Source organism: Hyaena hyaena, unplaced genomic scaffold, assembly GCF_003009895.1.
Source record: "Hyaena hyaena isolate Hyena2069 unplaced genomic scaffold, ASM300989v1 scaffold_439, whole genome shotgun sequence".
NCBI classification, from domain to species: Eukaryota; Metazoa; Chordata; class Mammalia; order Carnivora; family Hyaenidae; genus Hyaena; species Hyaena hyaena.
Genome location: NW_024081067.1, coordinates 1,103,378 through 1,124,783, shown reverse-complemented (window position 1 = coordinate 1,124,783; position 21,406 = coordinate 1,103,378). Strand labels below are relative to the sequence as shown.

The 21,406-nt window shown below is 37.4% G+C and overlaps 1 protein-coding gene across 1 annotated transcript in view; it reads right to left on the bottom strand.

Moving 5' to 3' along the window:
* The window catches only part of SHCBP1L (SHC binding and spindle associated 1 like), a 31,332-nt gene extending 14,196 nt beyond the window's left edge, over positions 1–17,136 (bottom strand). The window contains exons 1-6 of the mRNA XM_039253001.1: positions 16,581–17,136; positions 14,520–14,669; positions 10,771–10,985; positions 9,129–9,215; positions 8,838–9,056; positions 544–649 (exon numbers count right to left, since the gene is read on the bottom strand). Of these exons, the coding sequence (XP_039108932.1) occupies positions 544–649; positions 8,838–9,056; positions 9,129–9,215; positions 10,771–10,985; positions 14,520–14,669; positions 16,581–17,015 (1,212 nt within the window). The 5' untranslated portion in view covers positions 17,016–17,136. The remainder of the gene's footprint in view (positions 1–543; positions 650–8,837; positions 9,057–9,128; positions 9,216–10,770; positions 10,986–14,519; positions 14,670–16,580) is intronic.
* Positions 17,137–21,406: the final 4,270 nt, after the last annotated feature.

Below are 21,406 nucleotides of genomic sequence, written 5' to 3'. Positions count from 1 at the left end.
TCAAGTAAGATGGAAATATTTACTCCTTGACTTAAAACATTTTTCCCTCTTGGGCTAGTAAAATTTATGCTCATCTTTCAGGTTTCTGCTGAGTTATTTCTCCAGCTAGTATTGCCAGAATTCTTAATTCTAACTTATATCTGTCCTATGTACATCCTATATACATCCTCCTATCATAGCTTTTATCATTCTGTGTTGTAACTATAATTGCCTATTTATGTGTCCATATCTCCACTGTAATTCAAGCTTCTCAAATGTATGCAAGACTGTGGATCTGGTTCAAAGTTGTGTCTCCCTCAAATGCAGTCTTTCTCATATTTGTCCCCTATCCTTCCCATAGCTACTAACATAGCACCCAGGAGCAAGGTCTATATTCATTAAATAGTCGTTTATATTTGTTTAATACCTATTATATGCCAATCACTGAAGTGGGAGAAACAAAGCATTAATGTTAGACAAGAATCTTACCCTCAAAGAGCTTCTTTTCTGATTATATGCAGCTACAACTTAAATGAACAAACAGGGACCAAGTGTATTTCTTACCATGTCAGTAGTCATCACTTTTGCCACAATATGTGTTATAGTCTTTCCAAAATCTCTTTTTCCCTTCCTGCGCCTCAGGATTCTTGGAAAGAAAGGTCCATGAACTCTAGAGTTGAAAACATTTATTTATGATTAAATTAACCTGAAAATTTACAATTCCTGCTTCCTATTACTTAATCATGCTAAGTGTCATCAAAAGAAAAAAAGTCTAACTTTTATCATTACTATCAGCCGAAAGGGACACTCCTTTTCCAATAGATGTAGATTTACTAAAATCCTTAGGTGTCATATTTTGAGTTCTCTGAAGCACATTATTATTTGATACAAATGGGATGTAGCCTTAATACCAATATTTTTAATCTACAAAGTTTTCCTTAAACATTTCAAAAGTAAACCGAGTCCGTGTTTTTATACCTATTTAAGCAAGTAGTTATGATCTTGAGAAAGAGAACTACTTGCCCGTTTCTTCACCATGTACCTGATCACTAGCTGCTCAGAGTACAGCATCCTATGTTCACAAAATACAGTAGTTTATCATGCAATCCTAGTTTTAAAAATCAAAAGTATGTTTAGCGTTTTTTAAGTCATATTTATCAAGGTATAATTTACACGACAGACACTCATTTTAAGTAAACCATGCCATGAGGTTTCACAAATGTGTGCACTCATTTAACTCAATCACAATAATCAAGATACAGAACATTCCCATCACACTGACAGGTTCCTTTGTGCATCTTTGCAGTCAATCCTCCACACCTATGCCCAGGCAACCACTAATCTACTTTGTCGTTAGATAACCCTTTCTTGGAATTTTTAAATAATATTTTTAAAGTGAAAACATATATGAAGTACTCTTTTGTGTCTAGCTTTTTTCACTCAGTCCATGTTGAGATCCATCGTGTTATTTTGTGTATCATTTTGTTTATATTGCTGAGCAGTATTTCATTATTTTTCTGTGTACAAGATCATGTCATCTGCAAATAGAGATAATTTTATTACTTCTTCCTTTCCAATCTGGATAGCTTTTCTTTTTCTTGTCTATTGCTCTGTCTGGAACCTCTAGTACTATTTGTTGTTTTTTTTTCTTTTTTTAATTTTTTTTTAATGTTTTATTTATTTCTAGGAGAGAGAGAGACAGCGTGAGCAGGGGAGGGTCAGAGAGAGAGGGAGACACAGAATCTGAAGCAGGCTCCAGGCTCTGAGCTGGCAGTCAGCACAGAGCCTGACGCGGGGCTCGAACCCACGAACCACGAGATCATGACCTAAGCCACCCAGGCGCCCCCCTCTATTACTATTTGAACAGAGGTGGTAAGAGTGGACATTCTTGTCTTCTTCCTTGTCTTCTTTCCTTAAGATCTTCCTGATCTTAGGAGGGAAACATCCATTCTTTCACCACTAACTATGATTAACTTAAAGGTCTTTCAGAGAAGGCTTTGAACAGGTTAAGAAAGATCGCTTCTATCCCAAGATTTTTGAGAATTTTTATGGTGAAAGTGTTGAATTTTGTCAAATTCTTTTTCTGTATTAAGGTGTGGCTTTTGTATTTTATTCTATTAATATGGTGTGTTATATTGATTTGTTTTTATATGTTAAACAAATTTTACAACCCTGGGATTAATCCCACTTAGTCTTAGTGCCTGATCCTTTTAATGTGTTGCTAGACTCAGTTTGTTAGCATATTCCTGAAGACTTTTGCATCTATATTCATAAGGGATATTATTCTATAGGGTTGTTTTTTTTCTTGCGATGTCTTTGTAGTTTTTGTATTAGCCTAATAGTGGCCTCACTGAATGAGTTAGGTAAGTATTCCCTTCTATTTTGAAAGTTTATAAGTAATTGGTGTTAATCCTTGAAATGTTTGGTAGAATTCACCAGTGAAGACATCTGGTCTTTGGTTTTTCTTTGTGGGTAGTTTTTAATTTTCTAATTCAATCTCCTTACTTGCTATAGGTCCACTCAGGTTTTATGTTTTGGCTTGAGTCAGTTTGGGTAGATTGAATCTTTTCAGGAATTTGTCCACTTGATCTGGTGATCTAATTTGTTGGCATGTAATTGCTCAGAGTATTCCTTAGTAATCCTTTTTATTTCTGTGCAGGTTTTTATGTGGATGCAAGTTCAACTTAGTTGGGGAAATACCAACTAGTAGCAAGCACTATCCCTTACTATTGCTAGGCTCATATGCTTAGACCACATTTAGCTTTTAAGAAACCGCCAAACTGTCTTCCAAAGAAGCTATACTGTTTTTGCATTCTGATCAACAAGAAAGGCAAGTTCTTGTTCCACACCCCTGTCAGCAGTTGATATTGTCAGGGTTTTTGTTTATTTCTGTTTTAGTTTCTGTTTTGGATATTAACCATCCTAATAGGTAAGTGATGGTATCCCATTCCTTTAATTTGCAGTTCCCTAATGACAAAATAATTTTGAGCATCTTTTTATAGGCTTTTCTTTTCTTTCTTTGTTTGTTTCTTTGTTTCTTTGTTTCTTTCCTTCTTTCTTTCTTTCTTTTTTTCTACCAGTTATATATCTTGTTTGGTGAGGTGTTTGTTCAGAATGTTTGTCCCATTTTTAATTGGGCTGTTACTCAGAATGAACTTTAAGAGATCTTTGTATATCTTAGATAATACAAGTCTTTTATCAGATATGTGTTTTACAAATGTTATCTTCAAATTTTTGGCTTTAATTCTCTTAAAAGTGTCTTTCACAGAGTGTTTTTAATTTTAATACAGTCCAATTTCTCAATTTTTTTTCTTCCACAGATCATACTGTCAGTGTTTTATCTAAGAATTCATTGCCAACCCAAGTTCACTTACTTTTTCTTCTATGTTTTATTCTAAAAGTCTTAGTTTTATTTTACTTTTAGGTCTATAGATTGCTTTCAGTTAGTTTTTGTGAACATGTAAGGCCTGTGTTTAGGTTCATCTTTTTGTATATGGATGTTAAATTACTATATAGCACCATTTGTTGAAAATAATACTCTTTCTCCATTGAATTTTCTTTGCCCCTTTGTCAAAGATCAGTCAACTATATTTGTGTGGATCTATTTATGGACTCTATTCTGTTCCATTGATCTACGTGATCACTAATACCAGGCTTTCTTGATTCTTGTAGTTTTATAATAGGCTTTAAAAGTGGGTAATATGAATGCTCCCTGTTTATTCTTCCTCAGCACTCTGTTAGGTATTGTAGGCTTCATGCCATTCCGTATGAATTTTAGCAATAGTCAATACCTACAAAATAGCCTGCTGGGATTTTCGTTAGGATTGCATTGAATCTACACATCAATTTGGGAAGAACTGACATATAAACAATATTGACTCTTCCAATCCATTCAGAGAATATCTCTCCATTTATTTACATTTTTATCTGTCATCATAGTTTTGTAGTTTTCCACATATGGATTCTATATATATTTTATTAGATCTGTACCTAAGTATTTCATTTTTTTGCTTTATTATGATATTTTTAAAATTTCAAATCCTTGTTACTGGTATATAAAAAAACTACTATTAACCTTGCTATACTTATTAGTTCCAGGGTTTTGTTGTTGTTGATGATGTGATGATGATTCTCTGAGATTTTTTATGCACACAATTATGTCACCTGCAAAGACTTTTATTTCTTTCTTCCTTCTGTATATCTAGTATTTCCGTTTCTTGTCCTGTTGCATTATCTAGGACTTCCAGCATGACATTAAATAGGAGTAATGAGGAAAAAATATCCTTGCCTTATTAGGGGAGAAACATCCAGTTTCTCATCATTAAATATTAATGTTAGTTGTAGAATTTTTGTTGATGTTGTTCATCAATTTAAGGAATTCTCCTCTATTGCTTGTTAATGCTTGATATATCCATTCTTGAAAAAGGGATGCCAAAGTTTCCCACATATAATAGTGGATTTCTCTATGCATCCTTGCATTTCTATCAGTTTTTTCCAAAGCCTGCTTTGTCTGAAACTAATATAGTTAATTCAGCTTTTTAATGGTCGTGTTAGCATGAAGTATCTTTCTCTGACCCTTTACTTTTAACATTTCTAAGCCTTTACATTTAAGGTAAAGGCTTATTTCTTAGAGATAACATATAGTCGGGTCTGGTGTTTTTATCCACTTTGATAACTTCTATCTTTTATGTATTTAGACCATTTACATTTGAAGTGATTACTGTTACAATGGAGGTGGGTGAGGGATGGGCTAAATAGGTGATGGGTATTAAGGAGGGCACTTGTTATGATGAGCACTGGGTGTAAATAAAATGTAAGTGATGAATCACTAAATTCTACTTCTGAAACCATTAGTTCACTATACTTTAACTATGACTTAAATGAAAATTTAGAAAAACAAAACAAGTGATTACTGACATAATCAAATTAATACCTACTATACTTCTAATAGTTTTGTTTGTTGTATTTGTTGTTATTTTCCCCTCCTTTTCTGCCTCCTTTGGTGACAGTTAAGCATTTTGTGATTCCACTTTCATCTATTCTCATCAATTATTTTTAAAAAATTAGTGTTTTCCTTATAGACTGCAATATATATTTTAAACTAATCTTAGCCTACCTCTAAAAAACACTATACTGCTTCATATATAGTGAAGGATTTTACTGATCCATACACTATTGTCGCCCAATACCATCATAACTAATATTACTTTAAAGTTATCTTTTCAATCACTTGAGATAAAGACAAATAAAAGACTTTACCTTTAGTTATGCTTTCTCCAAAGCTCTTCCTTTCTATACATAGATCTGAGTTTCTGACCGTTAACAATTTTCTCCTCTCTAAAGAACTTTTCATTTTCCTTGCAGGGTGATAAATTCCCTTAGGTTTTTTTTTTTCTTTTTGTTTAAAAGAGCAATTACCCTTTCACTTTTGAAAAATACTTTCACTTGACATAGAATTCTAGGTTGGTAGTTCTTTCTTTCAATGCTTTGAATATTTAAATACTCTCTCATCTTGTTTGCATGGTTTCTTACAACAAGTCTATAGATAAGCTGATCTCTTCACCCTCAGTTTTTTTCTGTATGGTTTTCTTCAGTTTGAATATGATATGCCTATATATAGATTTTTTGGTATTCTTGCTCAGTGTCCTGAGCTTCCTGGGATCTATGATTTGGTATCTGCATTTAATTTTGGAAAATTATTTAATTCAAACCACTCATCATTATTAATTCAAATATTTCTTCTGCTGCATTTGCTTTTTTTCTCTTCTGGTATTCCAATTACACATATGCTGCACCCTTTGAAATGGTCTTACACTACTTGGATGTTTTGTCTTTTCATTCTTTTTTCTATTTGCATTTGTTTGAAAAGGTTCTTTGACATACTTTCAAGCTCACAGATTTCTTTCCTCAGTTTCATCCCATCTATTAGTAAACCCATCAAAGATATTCATTTACAGCATTTTTTATTTCCAGCATTTTCTTTTAATTCATTGAGTTTCTATTTTATGCTTACATTATTCATCTGTTCTTGCATGTTGTGTCCTTTTTTCATTAGAGACTAACATATTAATTAGTTATTTTAAATTCCATCTGATTAATTACAAGATCATAACTGAGTCTGGTTCTGATGCTTGCTTCCTCTACTCAGGCTTAATTTTTTCTTGCCTTTTAGCATGTCTTATAATATTTTGTGGAAAACCAAGCATCATATATTGATTAATAAAAACTGAAGTAAACAGGCTTTTAGTCTAAGGTTTTATATTAATCTGGCCAGGAGATAAACTGATTGCTGTAGCTATAGGTATCACAGGTTTCAAAATCCTATGGTTTCCATATTTGTGCCTTTGAAAACTCCTCTTCAGACTAGGTTTGTGTCTTGTAGCTCTTTTAGTTATAATTCCATTATTTTACTGGAGCCTAGCCTGGTGTGTTATAAGGTAAGGTGGAGAGAAATTGTTCTATAATCTTATGATTAAATATTAGTATTTTAATGGATCTATGTCCATGGACTGTGACCTTCACAAGAGTTTCTTAGTGGCCTCTTCTCAGAGAGGAAGGCTAGAGGGGGGTTGGAGTTAAGGAAATGCCCTTTCCCTAGGTGGGCAAAGGCTCTGGAAAAGTCTTTTCCCCTGGTAAATAAATCTTTGTCATGGAGATGTTCTGGATGTATTTCACAATGGTAAGTTTTCCTGTCCCCAACCAGGGGCATAGTGGGATTTTTCTTGGCCTTTCATCCAAGAACTTAGTGAGATTCCTGGAGGCAAAACCCCACAGAGAAGTAGGGTGCCTCTCTAAGAACTGCAGCCCACCAGGAGTTTCTCACTTGCATACTGGCCCACATTTAACCTCCAGCAGTTTATCAAAATTATCCATTTAAGTATTCTTACAGTTTATGGCTCTAGGGAGTTATCTGTTCCAGGTAGGCAGATCTTGGTTGTGACTCTGAATTTACTTCTTTCCCCAGATTTTATGGTAACAGTTTGCTGTGTGATCTCAGTTTTCTTATGGATCCAAGAAAGTCATTTTCAGTTTCCTCAGCTTTTTTCTTGTTTTCAGGATGGGAGTGATAACTCATAAGCTCTTTATATGTCAGAGCCAAATCTGAAAACATTTGGTTCTTTTCTAGTTTCCATTTCTCTGCTGAGATTTTCTGTCTACTTATTAGCACCCAGTTTTCTTATAATTCTTAGAACATATTTATTATAGCTGCTTTGAAGTTTTAGATAAGTCTGATTTTACTATCTTTCTTCCTGGGTATGGATCCTATTTTCTGGTTTCTTTGCATGTCCATTAATTTGTGGTTGAACAGTAGAGACTTTGGAAAATATATAGTCATAACTCTGGATTGTGTTATATTCTTCTGAAGATTGTTAGTCTTGTATTCTAGCAGGCAATTATCTTGCCTGGGGTCAAAATCCAGCTGAAATATCTGTTCAGTTCTTTTAACCTCCATGTTTCAACTACATACTTTTTTTGAAGCATGGTTCCAAAATTTCTCTCCCCCACGAATGCTAGCATAGTTTAGTGGTCAGTCAAGAATTTGGGCAGAGTTTATGCTCAAATTCTGGATCTGACCCCTTTTGCAACTTTCTTCTTTCAGGATATCCCATTTAAATTTCCAGCTGTTTTGCCAGCCTTGAACTCTGTCCTTTGCCACCTTGTAATAGTAGGACTGCATTTTTTGCTGCCAGAGCTATGAGAACTGGTGATCATTTTCAGACTGAAAAGCAAATCCCCGTTTCTTACCCATTCCAAGGATAAACTTTTCTGGCTGCTGCCTGCTTTGGTAATTTTACAGTGTCTTCAAATAGCTGGATATTTTAAATTTTTTGTCCAAATTTTATAATTGACCAATTAACTCATTCCAACACTTCCAGACCTAGATTCTTGTGATTATAAATTTTAAAATGAAAGAACCCCATGTGGCCCTATGCCATTAGAATCTAAAGTCTAGTGATGTTAATTTGTATTCAAATTCAACTTTTGTTGAATCTGGATTTCTAGATAAGTAGATTTCAAAAATCTTATCTACATTGATTTCCCAAAGTAATCCCAAGGTTTTGTTACACAGGAATCCCTGTAAACAACATTAAAAATAGGGACTAACTGGGATTTTTAATGATTAAAAAAATATGTCAAGAAAATACAAAAAGAAAAGATTTAGTTAAAAGTTAATTGTTAGACAAGTAAAATGTGGCTCAAAATTCAAAAGGCAAAAAATGTGTACAAGTAGAACATATAAGAAGGCGTTTAACAATCTAGTATGAAATAGTCAGAAGTTCTTTGGCTCCATTCAAAATTTTCCATTAATTTTAAAACCATAAAGCAAGTATTCCTGTTTCTCCTCTATCTAAAACAAAGACAGAAATATATACTTTACGGCATAGTAATGTAAAAATATTTTAATATATTTTGAAGTACTCTGGAGAATGGTGCTAGCTAAATCTACATTGTTTTATTTATCATAAAAACAACTTATCAACCTAATGTTGGTTAGCAAAGAAGAAATTATGAGGCAGCCAAATTAATCAACTTTTTCCTTTACTTTGCATACTATATGTAGTGGAGATCTGCCTCCTCTTTTCTTAGGCTCTGGCCAAAATCAAAAAGATAAAGATGAAAAATAAAGGAAAGCTAGATTGAGGACACTTTTTAAATCTGAAATTCCAATGATTTCAGTGAATTCAGTTATATAAAAATAATTTTCCAATACTGGTAGTTGTAGTTTGTTCTTACCTCAAAATTGAACATCTAATTTTATAATCTACTTCAATCATAGTAACATATATGACAAGTTAAGTGACATGATAAAAGAATGACCATGTAATCTTTTTGTTTAAAATGGAACAAATTATTACCGGAGGCGTAAATCTTCCCACATTTTCAATAATCCACACAACATTACTATCTCATAGTATTTTTTCCAGCATTCAACAGCCTCTGCTGCGGATGGATCTTCCTTAATATTGCTCTGATACTCAATGAGTTCAACACGTTTATTTTTATACTTCTCCAAAGTTTTTTTGAAACGTTGTGCAATAGGACCAGGTATGGTTCCATCTTGTATATCACACCACCTGAAAAGTATCAACATAATTAACAATGTTTATCTTATATAATGTCCTGAGTAAGTTTTTAACTATACTTACAAATTAATTCTTTCTTCAATCAAAGCGGTATAATTCTCACAACTTTCTTCATCATCCCAGTCTCTCCAAAGAAAGTCATAAAAAAACCTATGATGAATCAAATTAATAAAAAAGTGATCAAAAAGAGCCAGTACCACATATAGAATTAAAAAGACATTCTCATGTTGGAATTCTTTATATGAATTCTAAGAAAAACATTCTTTTAAATGTTTTATTTATTTTTGAGAGAGAGACAAATAGAGCATGAGCAGGGGAAAGGCAGAAAGAGAAGGAGACGCAGAGTCCAAAGCAGGCTCCCGGCTCTGAGCTGTCAGCACAGAGCTTGATGTGGGGATTGAATTCACAAACCACGAGATCATGACCAGTGCCAAAGTCAGACACTTAACTGACTGAGGCACCTAGATGCCCCAGAAAAAAAAATTTTTAATACCCTTTCAGTAAACTAATACTAAAATCAACTTTCATTTTTTTAAATTTAAGTTTAATTATTTTGCAAAAGAGAGAAAGTGCAAGTGGGGAAGGGTAGAGAGAGGGAGAGAGAGAATCTCAAGCAGGCTCTGCAACTGTCAGAGCAGAGCCCATTGCGGGGCGTGAACTCCCAAACCATGAGATCATGATCCAAGCCAAACTAAAGAGTCAGACACTGGGGGCCTGGGTGGCTCAGTCGGTTGAGTGGCCGACTTAGGCTTAGGTCATGATCTTGCAGTTCATGGTTTTGAGCTCTGTGCTGGGCTCTGTGCTGGCAGCCTGGAGCCTGCTTCATATTCTGCCTCCCCCTCTCTCTCTGCCCCTCCCCAGCTCATGTTCTCTCTCTCTCTCAAAGATAAATAATAAACTTAAAAATTTTAAAAAAAAGAGTCACACATTTAATGGACTGAGCCACCCAGGGGACCCTAAAATCAAGCCTTTAAAAATTAGGTGATCTAGATTCTACTTGAGGTTACTTATAAGATAATGTTTCTTGAAGTGGGAATGTAAAATGCAGGTTCCAAAAATTCTAGATTTTGGCTATGATTTTGTTCAACAAAGAAATAATACTTAGGATACAATCAGATTTGTATATTCTGGGGGAAGTGTTAGAAAAACAAAAATGTGCCCCCAAAATACTCTGTATTATGTTTATAGATAACTTCTCTCAAATTGTATCAACTTGTAAGAAGCAATCATAATGTGGATGATGACATCTAGTATTTGTAATGTCTTTACATGTGAAAAATAAAATCTAATATATTTAAGATGCTTAAAATATGAACAAAATTTAATGTTACTATCTCTAGAAGTTTTTAAAATCAATTTTTGAAAATTCAAGATCAAAACAATGGCAAACTGTTCATTGCACGTATATAATACTTCCAAAAAAATGCTTAAAAGAGTTATAAGTATGTTCATTAAAAATGGACAGGGGCACCTGGCTGGCTCAGTCAGTGGAGCATATGAATCTTGATCTCAGGGTCATGAGCTCAAGCCCCATGTTGGGTATAGAGATTATTTAAAAAATAAATAAACAAAAAAACAAACTTTAAAAAACATGGACGAATTGAATTTAGGAGTAAAAATTAAATCAATAACTATTATAAAGTGATGTGTACTTACATATTAACTTTTTGAATCTATAATTTTAAGAGGTAAAAAGGTCAAATACCTTACAACTTCCAAGGCCAAAGCAATATCATGATTATCAGAATCTTGTCCTTCAACAGGGTACACTTCCAAGAGAGGCACACTGTGCTCTAGTTCTTCCAAAATCTCATTGACCAAACCCCTTGGAATATTTGCAATGTTAGAAGAAAAGGGCTCAGCCACAGATACAGTGACTTTGAAACAAGATGATGAGCTTTGGCGTGGTTTACAAATTACCTAAGATAAATATTATAAAACTGTAGTTACAAATCAAAATAAACCACAAGGATTTTTTTCCTTACACATGATCTACTTATAAAATTTCTTCTTTTAAATTTTATAATTTCTTCAACCACACATACAAAGTAATTATAGATCAATATTAAATAAAATAACATAATTTTTCAAAGCCTACTTTTGTTGTTGTTGTTGTTCCAGTGTAGTTAACAGTGTTATATGAGTTTCTGGTGTACAATAAAGTGATTCAACAATTCCATATACTAATCCGTGCTCATCAAGATAAGTGTTAATCCTCTCCACCTATTTCACTCATCCCTCTACCCACCTCCCCTCTGGTAACCATCTGTTCTCTATAGTTGAGTTTGGTTTTTTTGTTTTCTTTCTTCATTAGTTTCCTCTCTCTTTTTCTCTCTTTTTAGTTACTTAGTTAGTTTACTTACTTACTTACTTACTTATTTACTTATTTATTTATTTATTTATTTAGAGACAGAGGGAGAGCACATGAGAACAGAGGAGGGGCAGAGAGAGAGAGAGAAAATCCTAAGCAGTCTGCACTGTCAGCACAAAGCCTGACATTGGCTCAATCTCATGAACCATGAGATCATGACCTGAGATGAAATCAAGAATCAGATGCAATCAAGAATCAGACACTTAACTAACTGAGCTACCCAGGCACCCCTCTCTTCATTTGCTTTCTTTATTAAATTCCACATGTGAGTGAAATCATACAATATTTGTTTTTCCCTGGCATATTTCACTTAGCATCATACTCTCTAGATCCACCCATGTTGCTACTAGTGGCAAGATTTCATTCTTTTTTATGGGTTACTAATATTCCATCACATACACACACACTGTCTTTATCCATTCATCTGTCACTGCAGATTCCTTGTTAAAACTTGAAAAAAGTGGAAGTCTAGGCTCTTCACTTAGGCTTTTCCCGCAGTGGGGAGAGAGGGGTAGCAGTTTTGTTTTGTTTTTTTCTCCTGTGGTGTTTGGCTGTCCCTTTCCTGATCCTTTGGCTAGAGAAAGTAGGCCTTTGCTGGGAGCAGGTGGGGAGCTTTTTAAATATTTTATTTTGGTCTATACCTATTGTGTGTTTCTAGGTTGCCAGCTTCTCTGGTACCCAGTCTAGGATACATGAAGCAAACCTAAGGAAAGTCACTATAATGTCATTCCTTGGGTCATGAGGTCTCTAGCCAATCTGCCTTCTATTCACCTTCTAGAGTCTTATGTTTGTTTTATATTAATATAATCCAGGTGGAGTTTTTTTCTTGTTTCTTTTCTTTTCTTTCCTTATTTTCTTTTCTTTTTTTTGGCTGTACTTGGTAGGAAGAATAGCAAAAAATCATGTCTACTTCATCTTTCTGGAAGTGGAAGTCTCTGTATCTTAAATAGCTTTCAACCAATTTTTCTTAGCTCTACCTTTGGTCCCATTTCCAGACATCTAAGTAGAGTCAATTCTGGAGCTTTCGCATTATGCAGTGTATATCAGGTTGTTTTTTTGACCTTCCCTACTACCAACTTAGAATTCAATTTTCTTAGCTCTACTGTCAGTTGCCACTTATTTATCTGTTATTTCCCTTCTAAGTTTTGTTGCCATTATCTCCCTTACTATCTCTTGTCCTTATGTACCTTTTAAAAAATTCCTTTGCTATTGGGGTGACGGAGTTGCTCAGTCTGTTAAGTGCCTGACTTTGGCTCAGGTCATGTTCTCACATCTTGGGGGTTTAAGCCCCGTGTCAGGCTGTGCTGACAGCTCAGAACTCAGAGCCTGGAGCCTGCTTTGGATTCTGTGTCTCCCTGTCTCTCTGCCTCTCCCCTGCTCATGCCCTGTCTCTCTCTTTCTCTCTCTCAAAAATAAATAAACATTTAAAAAAATTCCTTTGCTATCATATTGGTGGAGGACTCTGGGGACAAAGGAAGAATCCTACAAATTTTCAGAGAGAAAAATATATAGGTATTATCGGAGACTTGATGACATTGGCTTCTCAATCAGCAACCCTGGAAGCACTGGAAAAATGAAGAGTATTTTCCAAATTCTGGTCATAAAGTTGTACCTAGAATCATGTACCCAGTCAATCTTTCAAATAAATATGAAGACACTGTGAAGATATTTTCAAGCACACAAGATTACAATAATTTTATCTTCTTTGTGTCCTTACTCATCAAGCTGTTGGGATAAGGTCCTTAGCCAAAATGAGAGACTAAATTAAGAAAAAAGATAAGAATTCTGGGAAACAGGCTATTTGCACAAGAGAATGGCAAAAGGAACTCCTAAGATGATGATGGAGGGAGATCCCAAGAGGACAGTTGCCCATCAGGTCTAGAAATCACCAATCCAGGCTGTAGATCAGAGGATGCAAAAGATACTGATAGGCATGTTTATGTGGAGAAGACTTACATAACTGGGGAAGAGTTTGAAGACAAACTAGTAAGAAAACTAAAAGAAATTAAAAAATAAGGTAATCAACTCTAGGAAAACTCCTAAATGTCCAGGTAAGGAAAATTAATCATAGTATACTAAACAGTTTATCTGTCTATGAAGTGAATATTATATGTCTATGAAGGTAAACACTGAGCATATGATAAAACCAAAATTATTATATAAGTATTTTGGGAGGATGGGATCATGTGGAAAATATGGGTATAAAGTGGTGGTAGTATAGAAAACACCTAAATGACCAAAAGAACAGATTTGAAATATCTGAGACAAGGGTATTTGTGATTATAGATATTAATGTCTGTACAAGGACAATTATTCTCTAAGGGAATCAAACTTATGACATCAAATGTGCCACAATATTTAACCTATAGAATAGACTTTAAAAAGTAAAGTCTTACCAGATGAAGGGTTGGAAGTTGATGTATTATACTAAAAGGGTACCTTTTCATAGGAAGAATTTCAAATTTTGCCAACAGTTTTCTGATCCATTGTTTCTGTCTTAATCTAACTAAACCTCATAATTCAGATAAATGAAGATTAAAGGGAAATGATGGGAAAAGGCGGCCCAAGTCTATTACAGCCTAAATTACTAATTTTAAAGAAGTGCACTTATGAGGGGCACCTGGGTGGCTCAGTTGGTTAAGCATCCAATTTGGGATAAGGTTGTGATCTCACCGCTCCTGAGTTTGAGCCTCACATCGGGCTCTGTGCTGACAGCTCAGAGCCTGGAGCCTGCTTTGGATTCTGTGTCTCCCTGTCTCTCTGTCCCTTCTTCTCTCTCTCTCCCTCGAAAATAAATAAACATTAAAAAAAAGAAATGCACTTTTGTTATTTGAGCAACTGAAACTAAACTAATAAATACTGTCTGATATGCTAGATTCCATTTAATGATTAACCATGCACAGGTAAATGCCGCCCCTTACCTTCTTTTTATGCTATGAATTTGCTTAGAAACTTAAAATGGACATAAACTTTGTCAATCTCTGTTTAGTATCAAAGCAACAAATTAGTAAGGTCATATATTGGTCATAAAAAGAACTGATAATTTCACTCAAAAGAACAAAGATCAGGTAAAAATTATTTACCTCAACCAGTATACCAACAAAAGGGATAGAAGCTTCTTCATATTTCACAAAGAATAACTCAGGATTAGTCTTCCAGACTCCAAGCCATTTGTCCTTCAGCTTTAACTTTTCTGACAGATATTTACTCATAGCCTCATCAGCATCTTCTGCCTAGCAAAAGAAAAAATATATATGTAGAAGGATATGTATAAATACTTTTACTGATTTCTATTTAAATATGGAACCAATATTCCCTTAAATAATTTTTAAAAACCTGGAAAGTAATAGATTTTAACTGATTTTTGTTTACTGGAAAATATCATAAACATTAAAATCTTAAGAGATCTATTCACCCTTAAAGAGATCTACTCTAATAGAGTAATTCAGTGCTGAGACATCTACTTGTTATTTATATTTAAGTTATTTGTTTTATCAATCCACTGAGGAGAAAGAACTGTAATTATACATTTAAAAATAGTAATTATCATATTAAAAATAGCAATTATTTTTTGAACTTTAAAGTTATAACCTATTTAAAACATATTCAGCATATAAAAATTTAAAACAGCACTGCACTCTGTAAAACAAACATTAAGCATTCAATAAATGCTGCCCATTTTTTAAATTCCAGTTCAGCTACCTCAAGGATGACAATAATCTAAACTACTGTGAAACTCAGTCATTACACGTCAGATAAATGACACAATAATTTATATAAACGTTTTTCAACTGCCTTTCAGAGACTTCATCTTCTCCAACCCTCAGTATCCGATATAAGTTGGCCATGAATAGTGTCCCAGTTTTATGGTAATGGTGTTTTTATTTTTTTATTAAAAATTTTTTTAATGTTTATTTATTTTTGAGAGAGAGAGAGCAAGAGCACAAGCAGAGGCAGGGGCAGAGAGGGAAACACAGAATCCAAAGCAGGCTCCAGGCTCTCAGCTGTAAGCAAAAAGCCCAATGCTGGGCTCCAACTCCATGATCCTGAGATCATGACCTGAGCCGAAATCAGATGCTTAACCAACTGGGCCACCCAGGTGCCCAGTAATGGTGTTTTTAAAAATAAAATGTTCTTCGGATTATAAAATACAGTTAATCTACAGAAAATCTGAAAAACATACAAAATGTGAGGAAAACAAAAACCATTCCTAATCCTGACAGCCAAAATAACCACTAAGATTTCCTTCCTGTCACTTTTCTATGTATATAGTCATCCATATATATGAATCACATTTTGTTTTGGCTCCTGTTTTAACTATAGCATAAGTATAACTAAATGTTCTTGAAAACCTAACTTCCACTGCTGCTTGGGTCTCCACTATAATGCAGCCCCAACAAGTTCTTTTTTTTTTTTTTAATGTTTATTTATTTTTGAGACATAGAGCACGACGAGCTGGAGAGGGGCAGAGAGAGAGAGACAGACAGAGACTCTGAAGCAGGCTCCAGGCTCTGAGCTGTCAGCACAGAACCCTACGCAGGTGTCGAACCCACGAACCTTGAGATCATGACTTAACTGACTGAGCCACCCAGGTGCCCCGCAGCCACAAGTTCTTTACTGCCCCCATCATTGGAAATTTAGTTTCTATTTTTTAATTTTGATAATTATTGGTGAAACGAATATCTCTGTGCAAAAATTCTCCTGCTGTAACTTAAAGAACAACAAAATAGGCTGGAATCATGATATGTGCTCGTCAGTGTTGCCAGGTGTTGCCAGGTACCTACATGTCTTGGATATGAAACATCATTCCACATCGCAGATTCATGTCTGGGACTCAAAGTGCAGACACTTTCAGTACTGTCAGGTCAAGGTCAAGGCTAAGTCTTCGTAGCTTACGTGCGGGCACAAACTGTTAAATGGGAAAACTTGAGCTGTAAACCTGGGCTCGGATAAGACCCATCCATCTCCTGGTGTTGGAAGCTCCCAGAAAGCCGGGAAACGCTCCACGGGAGCGGCCCCCCTAATCAACAATGGTCCTTCCTAACGGTAACGCGCCGGGAAGGGTGCCCCTGAGACAGCAGAGGCCCGGCCAACGCCGGTCACTTGAACTCTGGGAACCACGGGCTCGGTCGGGGCTCCCTCACCTTACAGCCCTGCAGCACCTCGTCGCAGTACAGCGCCACCTTCTCGTCGCGCCACATCCCCCTCATGGGGGACACGCAGACTGGGGGCAACGGCCGCGCCTCCTCTTCAACCTCCTCCGGCACCGACAGGAGGGGCTCCTCCTCCGCCTCCTCTTCTTCTTCGACCTCCTCCTCCTCCTCCGCCCCCTGACCCCGGCCCTCGGCGTGAGAGGCCGGCAGGAGCTGCAGCCGCCGCCTGGCCGCCTCCCGGCCCGCCTTCCCCTTCACCGGGCGCGGGGACGCCACCACCGACCGCACCGGGGATGCGACGCTCTTCGGAGTCCCCACCGCCCCCGAGTCCCGGGTGGACGCGGACACCCCTTTCTCGCCTCCCCTGCCGGGGCTGACGGCCCGGACGGAGTCGTCCGGCCCTGGAGCCCTGGCCCCCGACGCCATCTCCGCACACCGCAAGGGCCGGCTGCGGGCCGTTGGCCACTTTTCCCGCCCGGAGCCCGCTGGCCAGTGGGCGAGCGGCGCCCGCCGAGCCCGCAACGAGCGCGGGGGTCCTCGTGGGGCGCAGGAAAGAGGTGAGGTGGGGGATGGGGTGTTCGGCTGGGGGTGGGGACGGGGGGGCGGGGCTCGCGGCTGGACTGGGGTGGAGGGGACCACAGCGTGCGAGGCGGGGGGGCGGGGCGCTCGGGGCTGCGGGGCGGGGCCGAGGTGGAGCGTGCGGCGCCCCCACTAGGCGGCAAAGCTGCGCAGGCGCAGGCCCTAACCCTGCGCGGTTCTCCTTGGAACCCCCCGGCGACAGAATTCTCTCCCCAGCTCACATCTACGTTTTCAGGGTGCTCGTGAGTCACCCCCACCCAGATCATCAAGACCTATCTAATACACCTCCTACGACCGCGTATCTACGCAAACACAACCAGAAAGAAAGTTTAGTTTTTACCCTTGAGGCCATAGTAACTGGAACCCTCTGCTCATAGCCAAAGGACACTCTAGTGACAAACTCAGCGATCTAGATTTCACCCCACCTATTCACACGGGTGCCAAAATAAAGCTTCCTTTACATTTTGAACAAGACACTCATTTTCTGTCAAAAAAGGATAGGTTAGTCTATTTCCATGTCTCTGCCGTGCTGCTTAATTCTCATAAAAGATTATTTTATGTAACTGTTCAACTAGACTCAAATTTCCAGCTGGAAATTTTGCTGTGTGCAAACTACAAATACCCTCACAGTAGAGGTCTGCTCAAGATCATGCATTTTGGAGAGGACCAGAGACTACTGGTTTCTGTTATATTACTATTAAAAGTACATGGAGCCAACTGGAATAACTTTTATTTACCCTCCAGTATGAGGTACTGCCCTAGGGCCAATGGCTCCCACAAGGAACAGCATTGGGAAAACATCTGCCTTCCTTCACACTTATCTGGAAGGAGACTGTGTTAAGTTTGGAGTTTATTTTGAGAAAAATGTTAGTATTCATGTTACTGTAGTTCAGGGAGTAATTACAATATTTATCATGTTATGACTCTAAGTTTATTCCTTTCCTCAGGAGTCTTGGAGTTTGTTTAAAATTATACCTAGCTACAGATTTCACTCACCACAAGTAAAATCTAGAAAAGTTAGCATTTCTCCAAAAACTTGGTTTTTTAATAAATTGTGGGGTTTGTTCTTAGATTCAGAATAATGGAGACCACTTGTCCTAGGCTGAAGTTTAGAAACAACAACAGCCTCTTTCCAAAACAAGAGCCAGAAAACAAAAACCAAAAACCACCACAAACACATCTTTGTAGGCATTTACTTGTGCCAAGCAGTGCATAGATGCCAAAGTTAGAGAAATAAAAGACAGAATTCCTACCCCCATTATCTTTTTTATTAAAATTTTTAAATGTTTATTTGTTTGTTTATTGTCAAGTTGGTTTCCATATAACATCCAGTGTTCATTCCACCAATTACCCTCCTTCATGCCCATCACCTCTTCTCACCTCTCCCCCAACCCCCTCAACCCTCAGTTTGTTCTCAGTATTCAAGAGTCTCTCATGGTTTGCCTTCCCTACTCTCCCTATCTATTTTTTCCCCTTCACCTTCCCCACAGTCCTCTGTTAAGTTTCTCCTGTTTCACATATGAGTGAAAACATATGGTATCTGTCCTTCTCTGCCTGACTTATTTCACTTAGCATAACATCCTTGAGTTCCATCCATGTTGCTACAAGTGGCCAGATTTCATTCTTTTTCATTGCCATGTAGTATTCCATGGTGTAGATAAACCACATCTTCTTGATCCATTCATCAGTTGGTGGACACTTAGGCTCTTTCCATGATTTGGCTATTGTTGAAAGCGCTGCTATGAACATTGGGGTACATGTGCCCATATGCATCAGCATTCCCGTATCCCTTGGGTAAATTCCTAGCAGTGCTATTGCTGGGTCATAGGGGTGTTCTATTGTTAATTTTTTGAGGAACCTCCACACTGTTTTCCAGAGGGGCTGCACCAGTTTACATTCCCAGCAACAGTGTAGGAGGTGCCTGTGTCTCCACATCCTCGCCAGCATCTAGGGTCTCCTGATTTGTTCATGTTAGCCACTCTGACCAGCGTGAGGTGGTATCTCAGTGTGGTTTTGATTTGTATTTCCCAGATGAGGAGGGACGCTGAGCATCGTTTCATGTGCCTGTTGACCATCTGGATGTCCTCTTTGGAGAAGTGTCTGTTCATGTCTTCTGCCCATTTCTTCACTGGATTATTTGCTGTTCAGGTGTGTCGGTGAGTACCTTATAGATTTTGGATATTAGCCCTTTATCCGATATGTCATTTGCAACTATCTTTTCCCATTCCATTGGTTGCCTATTAGTTTTATGGATTGTTTCCTTTGTCGTGCAGAAGCTTTTTGTCTTGATGAGGTCCCAATAGTTCATTTTTGCTCTTGATTCCCTTGCCTTTGAAGATGTGTCAAGTAAAAAATTGCTGTGTTTGAGGTCAAGGAGGTTGTTTCCTGCTTTCTTCTCTAGGGTTTTGATGGTTTCCTGTCTCACATTCAGTCCTTCATCCATTTTGAGTTTATTTTTGTGTATGGTGTGAGGAAATGGTTCACTTTCATTCTTTTGCATGTTGCTGTCCATTTCTCCCAGTATCATCTGTTAAAGAGGCTGTCTTTTTTCCATGGGATACTAATGTTTATTTATTTTTGAGAGAGAGACAGAGTGCGAGTGGGGAGGGGCAGAGAGAGAGGGGGACACAGAATCCAAAGCAGGCTACAGGCTCTGAGCTGTCAGCACAGAGCCCAACGTGAGGCTCAAACCCATTAACCATGAGACCATGACCTGAGCCGAAGGTGGAAGCTGAACTGACTGAACCACCCTGGCGCCCCATCCTTATAATCTTAGTGAAGGATGCAGATGGGTCAATAGATTATTGTGTTTGGTAAGGATGGTTTTTTTAAAAGTACATATATATACTTTAACCCCATTATGGGGAAAAAAGTACCTTTCTTCCCAGAAGTGATACTTAAGCTGAGTCTTAGTTATGAAAGCAATATCTGTGCCATTTTGAAAAAGACGAAAATTCAAATTAGTTGTACTTCCAATGCTTGCAATAACTACCATTGGATTTTGAAATATTTTCTTTCAATATTTTTTCCTATCACATTATTACAAAATTTAGATCATATTAACTTTTAATTTAGTCTTTTATTTAGTATAAGCATTTTATTTAGATAAGCATTTTCTTATCGTTACAAATTATTTAAATACATTATTTCCAATAGCTGCATACAATTTCTTTGTATGGATATAATTTCCATAAACCCTACTTCCAGCTGTTTTGGTTACATTAATTTTTATAATCATTAATATGCCACTTTGACATATTTGTGCATAACTTTTACCTATATTTTGTATACTCCCTCACCGCCAGGGAAACGTGGGATTCCTGAGTCAGGATATGTAAACATTTTAAGGTTGTTAATATTGCCACATTGTTTTCCAAAAAAGATGTGTATGAATTTCTACTTCTGTTAGCAAATGTAATTCCCAGATGATCTGTGTTATGAAACAGAAGTAAGCTACAGGCTCTTAAGGTGGGGATAGGATGGGGAATATAGTAAGATAAACATTCCAGGCAGAGAGAGTCATTAGTGATTCTACAGAAGGGTAACAGAACTTGGTCTAGATATCCTGGTATGGCTGGAACAGAAGGGGGAAATTAGGACAATAACTCAGGTTGGAAAGACATACAAAAGGCATCTCACAAAGGGTCATGTATGTTTTGTATATAAGGAGTTGGATTCTAACCATATTGAGAAACTCTTCCTTGTCCAACTTTATATTCCACTCTCTGATCCAGTACCTTCAGTGCCCATTCCATGTAAATTTTCTCAGGTCATGCCAGTACATGTTCGCCAGCTCTCATCCTCCGCTACTGGACCCAATACATCTCTGGCTGGGTTATGTTGTGTCTTAATCCTATTTATTGGACTGGTGGCCAGGAGGGAATGTGGGGTAGATCTCTCAGGGGTGGTGCATGTAGTCTTCCAAGGCAGAAGCCTGTGTTTCATCTCCAAGCATAGGGGACTCTAGACTTTAGTGGGGAGAAGTGAGCTCAGAGGGTTCAGGGGAATCTGGGGACTCATTGTTCTTCAACGCATCAACTAAGATGCCCTCACACCAAATGTCAGGATCTCTCCTTCCCAATCAGAGCCTGACTAGCTTAGTGATCCTGCTCCCGAAAACTCAGCCTTTGCTGGAACTCCATTCCATTACTCCTATATAAATTCTGAAGCTCAAGTTTTTTCGGCTTCTTGGCTGGAAATGAGTCTTTTTATATGCTGCAATGGAGGCTTTCTGACTT